The 10,961-nt window shown below is 60.3% G+C and overlaps 1 protein-coding gene across 4 annotated transcripts; it reads right to left on the bottom strand.

Moving 5' to 3' along the window:
- Nucleotides 1-1,145: 1,145 nt before the first annotated feature.
- MYL9 (myosin light chain 9) lies at nt 1,146-10,473 on the bottom strand. Of its 4 annotated transcripts, none has more exons than XM_052791155.1 (5): nt 10,350-10,473; nt 9,296-9,369; nt 3,331-3,534; nt 1,994-2,155; nt 1,146-1,770 (listed from the first exon to the last, which is right to left on the bottom strand). In XM_052791155.1, the coding sequence occupies exons 3-5, from the start codon at nt 3,512-3,514 to the stop codon at nt 1,598-1,600; spliced, it is 519 nt and encodes a 172-aa protein (XP_052647115.1). In that variant the 5' UTR covers nt 3,515-3,534; nt 9,296-9,369; nt 10,350-10,473; the 3' UTR covers nt 1,146-1,597. The 4 variants fall into 4 exon arrangements, with proteins under 4 accessions (XP_052647115.1, XP_052647105.1, XP_052647125.1 ...); XM_052791145.1 differs by having other exon boundaries at nt 10,300-10,442; XM_052791165.1 differs by lacking the exon at nt 9,296-9,369 and having other exon boundaries at nt 10,300-10,409.
- Nucleotides 10,474-10,961: the final 488 nt, after the last annotated feature.

Here is a 10,961-nt window from a genome sequence, read left to right on the forward strand (position 1 = left end):
TTTTCTTTCTCCTTTTTTTCTTGATTTTGACAGCTGCTGAGCTCTGACCTTTCCTTGGGGCTGTCTTGGGGTACTTGGAGCCTGTTGTCTCACCCGTGAAGTCAAGGTTGATCTTCCCCATGTGCTTCACTTTCTGTCAACCCACCTATGACTGCACTTGCATTTCAGTGCTTTTCACTCAGCCTCTGAAGTCCTGCAAGCCAGCCCCATCTTTGTTACCCAAATAATTTCTTGATCCACCTGCAAAGAGCTCCAGGAGGTGGGAGAGGCAGGACTACCTTTTGCAAGGACCATATTTACTCTTCCCATACTTACCCCAGTGTCCATGAAGTTCCTCTACTTTGCTAGCATCAGGGTTGAAGGATGCCCTCTCCTGAGAGTCCTGCGGTGTAACTATGGCCGTGCCGGTGAAGGGGGCAGCTCAGACACAGCAGCTTTAATCATAGAATCATTTCGGTTGGAAAAGACCTTCAAGATCGAGTCCAACCATTAACCATGCCCCCTAAACCATGCCCTGGAGTACCCTGTCCACTCGCTTTTTGAATATCTCCAGGGATGGTGACTCAACCACTTCCCTGGGCAGCCCATTCCAATGTTTGACAACCCTCTCAGTAAGTAGCTGCTTGAGACAGTGCTTCTGAATGCCCCATGCTGGAGCCTGTGGCAGCTCTCTGCTGGGGGCCAGCAATGCCCGCAGCTGGTGGTGGCCAGCCACCAAGTCCATCCCACTCCCGACACTGGGAGAACCTGGGCTAGTCACAAAAGCTGATCCTTTGGGGTCAGTGGGGCTGAACATCGCCCCTGGATGCAGCTGCCTCCAGAAGACAGTTTGCCCATAGCGTGGCAGAGACCCTGCAGAAGCTGGAGGCCCTTTCCCACACCACTCGGTTTATCTCCAGCATCAGCCCATCTGCCTCAAAGTGAGGTCTGTGAGATGTTCACTTTGGTGTGCGTCCCACTGAATGGGGCTTTTTAAAAGGCATCCCACCCCCCAAACCCACCGCAGTGCAGCACAGCATGGCACCGGTCCACGAGGGAACCACACACATCATGTCTCCATATCACACCCATCAGGTGTTATATGCCACTTTGGCTTCCCAAATCCCTCAGATCACAGGCTCTAAAGCCATAAAACAGCCAGGGAGGAGGAAACAAAGTGGGTTTTCTTTCATGAAGGAAGGGAGCGTGGGAGCAGAGGGGAGAGGTGCTTTCTCTCTGTGCTACAGCCCCGAGACAGGGATCACTCAGGCTCGAGCCAGCCAAAATCCCCGCAGGCCAGTGCTCACCTGGGATGCTCACCCCAGCCCCAGGGACCAGCGGCATGGTGGCTTTGAGGGAGTCAATGGCTGCTTGGTGGGGGTCCCAGCAGGGTGAGCCTGTGGGTGGGAGAGGCAATGGGAGGGGAGGTCTGGGGCTGACAGATGGGCACACAGCGGTGCAGTGATGGGAGCGCTTCCCCTCCAAGCATGACCTGATGCAAGGTGCTGGTCCTGGGAGGTGTTTCCCATGGGGGGAGCCTGCTGTGGGGCAGCAAGGGGGACTGAGGGGTGGGGGGTCGTGCACAGGAGGAGCCAGAGGGGGTGAGCAGCCCCGGGCCCTAATCGTCCTTGTCCTTGGCCCCATGCTTCAGGATGCGGGTGAACTCCACGTAGTTGAAGTTGCCCTTCTTGTCGATGGGCGCCTCCCGGTACATCTCATCCACCTCCTCGTCAGTGAACCTGTCTCCCATGGTGGTCAGCAGCTCACGCAGATGGTCCTCGTGAATGAAGCCTGCAGGGATGGCAGGGGGTGGCATTAGCTGGGGACACTGTGGGAGGGCTGAGCGGCAGGATCTTACCCCCCTCTCCCAAAGACACCCCTGCCCAGCTCTCCCACTCTGGAGCTGCTTGGGGACTGTCCCCAAAGATCTGGCCCCAGCCCTCATCCTGGCTGCACACCTGAGGGGCAAAGCGCCCAGGCAGGAGGCAGGGGGCTATGCAGGCAGTGCCCATACCTGACGCCTCCTCGTCGAAGCAGGCAAAGGCGTTGCGGATGACGTCCTCCGGGTCGGTACCGTTCAGCTTCTCCCCGAACATGGTGAGGAACATGGTGAAGTTGATGGGCCCTGGCGCCTCGCTCATCATGCCCTCCAGGTACTCGTCAGTGGGGTTCTTCCCTGCCAGACACAGGCAGTGGTGTGGGTGCAGGGCCCTGTTCCCCCCTCCCTGGCACCCATCCCCAAGGCCAGCCCATGCACTCAGCTGGCTGGTTTTTTTAAATTGCAAATGAATTTGCTGGCACATGTTCACCCACCCCACGAACAAGGGAAGGGGGTTTCCGCAGTGCCTGGTACTTCCCCCTCGGCATCTCTCCCCATGCTTTAAACCATGCTGGAGGCCACCTGGAACCACGCTCTGCCAGGCTCAGCCTCAAGGGAGATGCAGGATTTCATCTGGGGGCTGCCGGGAACTAAACCCACAGCTTTTCCCCATTCCCCTGGCAGCTGACACCCAGCACCACCCAAGGAGAGGGGCAGCAATGTCCCTACATGAGCCTTGTGCTGCTGATGTCCCTAGCCCTGCTCCTACCATGGATGCACCAGGGATGGTTTAAGCTTCTCTGCTGAGGTCTGTGGGCCCCCAGCACCCGGCCCCTCTCTGCTCCCAGAGCTATGGCTCATGGGGGAGGACGGAGGTCCCTCCCACGGCCGGGCAGGACCTCCAAAACAGGTTTGGCTGCCAGGTCAATCATTGACAGACCTCCCAAAGTGCGGTGGAGGTACTGCGGGGAGCAGGAGGTGAAAGCCATGGCCTGCAGCGAAGGAGAATGGGCTCTGGGTGGGGAGCGCAGCCAGACCTGCAAGTCTCAACCAGCCGAGGTATCACACCGGTCGTGAAGGGACCCAGGCTGTCACCCAGGCTGAGAGCAACGGGAGGGCTTTATCCTGCAGGGGATGACACCAGGCGATATTCTGGGGTGAGACTACTCAAATACTCAACAGCTGTGGCTGGTGGTTGCTCCTAGGGCAGAGCTTCTCCAACCCCAAGGGTCTCTTCCCTTCTAGTGAGGATGGCTGTAAGAGCAACACACCAAGCTGCTGCCCCTGAGTGCCTCCACAAACGCACCTTCTGTGGTCAACTGGAGAAATCTGCCCCCCCCCCCAGTTTTGTAGCCAGCATCGGGCTGGCCCAAAGCAGGAGGGCTGTGCCTCAATGGCAACCCACCAAAGCTGGTCTTCAACGCTGGGTGTGAGGCACTAGGTCACCCAGCAGCTCTCCCCACTTGCTGAGGAGGCGTTGAGGGCAGAGGGGCTGAGGGACACATGGAGGCACGAGGGAAGGATCTCCTCACCAAGGGAAGCCAGCATGTCGTGCAGGTCCTCCTTGTCAATGAAGCCGTCGCGGTTCTGGTCGATCATGTTGAAGGCTTCCTTGAACTCCTGGATCTGTGACTGGTCAAACATGGCGAAGACGTTGGAGGTGGCACGCTGGGGACGCTTCTTCGTGGTCTTGGCTTTGGCACGTTTGCTGGACATCTTGGCGGCTGGGGTGGTACCTAGGGGCAGGGCAGCAGGCAGGACCGTCAGGAGGGCTGGGGACAGGCAGAGCCCAAGGGGCTGGAGCAGAGCCAGGGACACACAATTCCTGGCACCTCCAGTCCCGTGCCTCAGTTTCCCTGGCTGTCACACAGTTTGGCAACAGTGAGGTAAGGGGGTCACAGGGTCGGACATGCGGACAGGCAAGACTCAGGCTCTAATGAGTCCCTTGGGAAGTCACAAGAGCAGGCAGCGCTCACTGGCACCCCTTCTTCCCCAGGGCAGTCCCCATGGGCTGTAGGCAGGGCTCCCTGCCTGCACCCTTGGCCTCCAAACCCCCAAACCTGATTGCCGCCTGTCCCCTTTGTGTCCCAGCCACAGGGACAGATGCCAAGCCCAGCACCCAGCATCCACCCACCGCCGTCAGTCCTGGGGGGGGGCCAGGGGGACGGGTGCCTCGGCATTTTAGGCAGAGCTTGGCCGTGCCCCTGCCCAGGCCTCCCCTCCTCTTCTGGCAGGGCTCTCCCCAGCCCTCCCCAGCCCACCTCCTGGGGCAATGGGTCTCCCTCGCATCCTCCATTTCGCTTCGCAAAAGCAGCCCCCAGCCACGTCCCCTGGAGGTGGGCTCGGCACAGCACCCAGCACCCAGCGGGAAGGGGTTATCTGCTCCGGGCACATTCCTCACATACCACCGCTTCCCTTCCCCCTCCACCCACCCCACCTCCTGCCACCGCCAGGTCCGTCCGGGCCGAAGGCCACTCGCCATCCCCTCCCTACCACAGCGCCCGGGTGCACCCCATGCTCTGCCAGGCGAGCCCACGGGAAGGGCCCTGAAGTGGAGGGGAGAGAGGGCTGGTGGTTCTCTGGGGGGCTGCAGAGCCCCTGCGGGGCAGGGGAGAGTGGCCAAGCAACGCTGGGAACCCAGGGTGCTGAGGACTGGTGCTGTTGTTACAGGTAATGAATGCCAGGAGAAGGGAACAGCCTGGAGGTGCAAAAAGTCGGGGATAGCAGTGGGACAGACAGACCTTTGGGGACACGGCTGGGGCAATGAGTGTCCCATGGGGAATGGCAAAGGGACCATGCAGACCCCAAACACCACCGAGGCAGGACCATGGCAGGAAAACCTGGTCTTTCGAAGGGGGGCTCCTGCCCCCAGCCCAGCAGGGTGCCCAGCAGAGCTGGGCTGGAGCAGGGTGCCCATTCCCACCCCGAGATGACACCCACGCCCCTTCACAGCCTCCGAGCAGGGGTTTGGTGATAACCCCCCCCCATGCTGCCAGGGTGAGGGATGCAGTCAGTATTTAAGACACCCACCACCATTAAGCCGTGGGTGCTGGGGACCCAAACAGGATCCGTATGGGGTGCTTGGCAGCCCCAGCAACCACCAATGTTGCCTGAGAGGAGGATGCTCAGACCTCTTCCAGTCAAATCCTGCCAAGCATAATTCAGCAAGATGCCAGCAAAGACCAGCCTGGCAGAGGGATGGTGTCGGCTGCCAGCTCAGCATGGCCCTGCAGGAAAGTCTGGGACAAGGTCAGCCCAAGGGAGAGATGCTGCTCAGAGCCCTCATGTTTCTACTGCAGCCATTTCTCCCTCACACGCAGCCCTGTGCCTCAGTTTCCCCATCTGGGTCAGCAGCTGGCATGGGGAGCAGCTGGAGGAGGCAATGTTAAATTAATGGATTGTGAATTAATTCCATGGGGGAAGAGGACAGTATTACTACCCTGCTCTGCTGTGTGCCCCGTGCCATGGTGGGCAGCAGGGCTGCCTGGGTTCCTGCCTTCTCTGCCAGGGGACACAGGGTAGTTAAGGAGCCACATCGTGTTGCATGAAGCAGCACAAAGCAACAGCACCAGCAAGCTGTGTGCCAGCAACCATGCCTGGCTGGTTTGGCCACCCTGGGCGTGCTGCTCCAGGATCCGCTTCCCAGCTGGGTCCTTAATGCTGATGCACCCAGGGAGGCTGCAGGGCCTTGGGGAGCATCCCTCCCAGCGAGACCCCAGTGCTGGCAGACTAGGCCAGAGCAAACAGCCTTCTGCACCCACACAGCTCCCGCCAGCCCTCCCCACACCATACCTGTTTTCCAGCTCTTTCCCTCCCCTCCTGCTATCCCTCTTTCAAGGGGTTGCAGAGGTAGGGGCTGTAGCAGCCACCAGCCTGGTCCCCACCCTGTTGCAGTCCCCAGCCTCCCCTAGCTGGGCTGTGCTGGAAGGACATCCTGGGGGCTGTGGTAAGTGCCAAATCCCAGCTACCGTGCCAGTGCCAGCAGAGCTGCCTGTCACCGCAGTGCCCAGCCAAGTTCAGAGGGGGCTGAGGACTCTCCCCCCACCCCCCGACACCTGCTCCCATCCCACTGCGGGAGCAGTGCACCACACCAGAGAGCCTGGCAGCACCCGCCGAGCCCAAGCTGGGCCCTTCATCTGCAGGGGACATGCTCCATGTCCCCCAGGAGACAGTCCCCCCCTCGTCCCCCAGGAGCCCCAGTGGCTGCAGGCACTGGGATGGAAACTGCACTGCCCTCAGCCCCCTCCCTTGCACTGCCCCAGGCTGCCCTGGCCAGCACCCAGCACCTAACAGCAGTCATCAAATCACCCCGCCATCTCCCAAATGCTTGGTCCTTTCCCAGTGCCCACCAGGAAAGAGATGTTTGTCACCAGCCAGCTGAGGAGAGTGGCAGGACTGGAGAGCCCAGCCATGCCCACGGCTGGGTGGGCAGGAGATCTCACCCCCCATGGCCCATCTCTTGCCCCCTGCTTCCGCCAGCACTGCTGCACCATAAAGCTCTTTGCAATGACAACCTCTTTCTGCATGCCCTGCCAGACACCAGCATGCACTGCCGGCCCATAACCATCCCCCAGGCTGCGGTGTGGGGAAGCTCAGCTGAACACCACAACTTTGCTGTGCAGGGCCAGAGCCAGCAATAAAAGCTCTGCTGCTGGCCCATGGCACTGGGCTCAGCTTTCAAAACACACTAAATTATTAGCAGAATTATTAGCAGAATTATTAGCAGAATTATTAGCAGAAGACTAGAGAAATAAGCAGGAGTTTTGCTCTCACTACATGAATTAATATTATCCAAATATTTACCCTGCCCTGGCTGCGACCAGCAGCAGAAGCATGGCTTGGCACCCTCTCCAGAGAGATGGTTCTTGTTAGGGGGATTAAGTGCGATTTTGACAGCACATGGTTTTGCTGTTTGATCCAAAATATGCCCTGGAAAGATGCCTGGTCCCAAGGTCCAGCCCAGCCTGGTCATCTCCTAATCATTCTATTTCTGCTGTTAGCAGACCTCCTTGGGCTGGCTGGGGCTTGGGAAGAAACTTTTTTGGGTCAGTGCAGGGAAAGGTGCCTCTTGCATGAGACATAAGTGGTTTGCAGCGAGGCCTGATTCGACAGGGGTGATCCACGCTGTGCACAAGGGCTTAATGGCTGCGCTCCCCTCGTCTTCGAGCCCACGCTTTCTGGGATTCCCAAAAACCCGATGCCAAGCCCGTTCCAGGGAATGCCCAGCCTTGATGCCCTGCACACTGGGGTGGACTTGGCTGAGCCAATTGGTGTAGTCACCAAACCTCCGGCTTCCTCCTCGGCAAGAAGGAAACCCACAGAGACAGGTCCTGCTCCTGCCACCTCCCGCTGAAAGCCCCATCCCAGCGCTGCTCCAGCCCAGGAGCTGCTGATCTCAGGCAGCAGAGCTGAGGAGGTTAGTGCTGGGATGAGACCCCAGCCAGCCTGGCATGAAAGGTATGTGCCAATCTGATCACCACACTCGCCCCGTCACCGGCTGCCCTTATTCCCTTGTCCTTCAGCCACCGTTCCTGCCGAGATGATGTCCCTGCTTCCTGCACCACCGGGCTTGTGCCTTCCCCACCTGAGAGTCAGACCCAAGGGGCCATGGGGCTGGCTTAAAAAGTTCATAAAATATAGTTCAGTTTTAAAGAGAAAGAGCAAAGACCCACAGTTATCAGAAAAATAAACCACAATGTGTTTCCTCCTTGGTAAAAACCAAACGAGCAACTCCATCCTGGTGCTGCTTCCTGACCGTGCTGGGGAGGGTGGGATAAGCCAAAGAGACATCGCAGTCTGGGCCCTGTCCCATCCCCATCCTCCTCCCTCCTGCCTGCTTCCACCCTTCCCTACCCCACACCTTCTCCTGGGCTGCTCCAGCTCACTATCCCAGCTGACAAATAAAACAGCGGGGGAGCTGCTGCTGGGCCAGCAGGCTGTGTGGGCTTGTGGCTGGTCTGGCTGGCACGAAGGAAGGGTGCCTAGGTGGGGAGGGGACAGGGCAGCCCCCCTTGCAGTGGCAGCAGCCTGTCCCTAGGCACTGAGGTGTTCCTGTGTATTCAGAATCTATGATCACCTGGGATATGCTGCTAAGGGTTTCCCAAAGGTGGCTCCTCCAAAGCTGGCCATGCAACTGCAGGAGCCACCTCTAAAAAAGTGCTGCTGAGGCTCCGTCACCGCGTGGGGCTGCCCTGCAGGCTCCAGCACAGCCGGAGAGGGACATCGCCTCCTGCTCGCAGCGAACCCCTCTCCACCATGAGATCCCAGCAGCGAGATGCATGATGTGCATCTGCTGGATGCTTTTGGTCAGGATAGAGAAAGAGCGATTCAACAGCCAGGGCTGTCCCAGAGGACACCCCTGCAGGGTGAATGATGGCCCCTTGCAGGGACTGTGGTTCAATCTCTGCCCAATGGCACTTCCCAAAGTTAGTTGCTACATTACAGCACCGCAGGGGTGCAGTCCAGCACAAGCAGCAGTTCCCATCCCCTCTCCCAGGGTGGCACAAGGGCCAGCGTGGGTGATGCCTTGCAGCATCCCACACTAGCACAGGAGGCTGCAGGGCAGTGCTGCAGCCGTGTCATCCTTCCACCCATAAAGCTTTGCTGTCCATCAGGCACCTCCCCCAGCATCAGGACTGCCCAGGAGCAGACATCCCACCTCCGGAGCCAGCGGGACACGCTGGAGGAGTCAGCGGAGAGCAGCTCATCTTCCCTGCCTAATTTGTTGTTAAACTGTCCCTTTCCTCCAGCCCGGCCCCGCTCAGGATGCCCTTGGGATGTGGCATTGCTCAGCTCCATCCCTGCTGCCAAGGGGTGCTGGGGGAACCACAATGCCGGCCAGAGGCACTAGAGCTGCGGGAGGAGCCCCCCATCCCGCTCGGCACTGCAGGAACAGAGGCAGGCTGCCATTCTTGCTCCTTTTTTGGCCTTATTAGAGATGGATGTGGGAAAGGGAGTTTGGAGGCGAGGGGAAAGCAGAACCTGAGCCCCAGGCTGTGTCCCCAGACCAGCCATACCCACCAGTACTGAAGCTGGTGAGCAGGTTTCGTGTGTGGATGGGAAGGAGCAGGGCAGCATCAGGGAGCCAGAGCTAAGTATGCAGCGACCCCCAGGAGGGAGAGTTCATCCCAGCCCTCCCTCAGCTCCTGCCACACACCGGGGACCCAACCAGGCCCACGCACAGCTGTGGGGCTCAGCTGTAAGTTCGGCAGATGGTTTCTGGGCTGGCTCCTTCCCACCTAGTTTAGGGGACAAGGACTTCATCGTGCCTATGTGGCACATGCAAGCCCCTCCAAAGCGCACCTTCTGGGGCCACCACAGGATGACCATGCACAGACACCATCACCACCCAAAAGACCCAGCATGCAGCACTCTTCTGATGCCTGGGGGGCCTGGGAAACAGGACCATGGGGCAGAAGGTCTTCATGGCCTCGGGCCACCAGCATAACATGCCCTGGACTGGGTTTGATATTTTCCCAGGAGAATTAAGGGGCTCATCTCAGTGGGGGAATCTGGCCGCAGCGCCTCAGAGGGGGAGGTGACCGCAAACTCCTCCTACAGCTGCACAGAGCCTGCCAGTGATGAGAGGAAAAAAATTCAAGTGACTGAAGAAACCCAACCATCTTTGGTCAGTGGCAGTGGTTGTTAACACTTGGGGATATTCCACTCCAAAGAATGCAGCTTCGGCTGCCGCCTTCTCCTACACATCCATGTTTTACAGCCTCTCTGTCTTTTATCACAGTCGTAAGATTTTGTACCAAAAGGGCATGCAGGGAGAGAAGCCAAGAGGACCTCAAGTTTTCACAGGCAAGGCTAAACAAAACACAATGTTCCTCTGTGTTTAAGACCGAGGGAAATGAGTGAAATAAACCTTTTGTGCCTTACAACAGTTTATTGCCTGAACTCGCTCACAGGTCACTGGGGAGATCTCTGGAGCATCATGCATGCATCTGGATCTTGTCTCTGGCCATCAGCACTTTTTGCTGGGGGGACAAGCAGATGTTCCAGACAGGAACAGCTCTCACAAACCAGGAGGCGGGTGAAGCCATAGGCGGCAGGATCTGCTGTTGCAGCACTGCCATCCCGGGGAAGCCGGGATGTCCCCAGCTCCAAGTCATTGCAGACAGTTACCGAGAGCTTTGCTCAAGACCGCTCCTTGCCTCCCCTAGCTGGGACAGCCCTGCCGGGCCCCGGCGAGGGGCTCCCCCCACCTGCCCGGGCAGAGGGGGGCCTGGCAGGAACGCACCGGGGCCTCTCCTGCCGCTCATCGCCCCCTCCCCAGGGCTCTCCCCAGCACCAGCTCCAGCACCGCCACAGTGGGGGGCCGGCCGGGGCTGCTCCCTCCCGCTCTCCCCGGGGCAGCCGCCTCCTCCCGTCCCACCGCTTCCCCTCCGAGCTGCCCCCGGCTCCAGCCCGCCCCATCCATCGGGGCTGTCCCGGCTCCATCCCGCCCGGTCCCTCCCGCCCGCCCCGCGGCTGCCCCCCGCTCCCTCCCGTCCCACCTGGCGGAGCGAGGAGCAGCAGGACCGGGACCCTGGCGGAGCCGCCTCACCTGGACCGGAGCGGGGTTACTGCAGGGCGGCGGGCGCTGCTCTGCCGGGGCCCGGCCCGCGGCGCGGCCCTAGGGGCGGGCGGGCAGCCGGCGCCCGGGGCGGTGCCGCCCGCCCGGCCCGGCCCGGCTCGGCCCATAGAAGGCAGAAGAATGCGGCGGGGCCGGGGCCTCGGGGCCGGGGCGGCGGGACGGCGCTCCCGGCCTTATATAGACGAAAGGGCAGCGGGAGTGGCCCACGCGTGTCCGCTTTCCCGCGGGGAGATGCGCCCGGGGGGGCTGGGAACCGGCCCATTCCGGCGTTCCCGTGCGGCGTGCCTGCAGCTCCCAACCTGGTGACACAGGGGGATGCCGTGCTCTGCGGAGCCGTGGGCACCCATGGGTGACACCAGCCAGGGGCCCATGGGTGGCGGTTCACCCTGGCACAGCCCTGGCTGCGGCAGCGCGGCCCTGGCAGGTCCCTGCCTGCGGGCATCGGGCTGCCTGTGGACCCATTTGGGTGGCACGGAGGGGCCCTGGGGCATCCCAAGGCTGCACCATGGCTGGCCAAAAGCCTCTGTTAATGGTCCAGTGGGACCACTCTGCAAAGGGAACGGTGGCCAGAAGGACCAGCCA

The sequence above is a fragment of the Harpia harpyja genome, chromosome 1 (genome assembly GCF_026419915.1).
Source record: "Harpia harpyja isolate bHarHar1 chromosome 1, bHarHar1 primary haplotype, whole genome shotgun sequence".
Classification (NCBI taxonomy): domain Eukaryota; kingdom Metazoa; phylum Chordata; class Aves; order Accipitriformes; family Accipitridae; genus Harpia; species Harpia harpyja.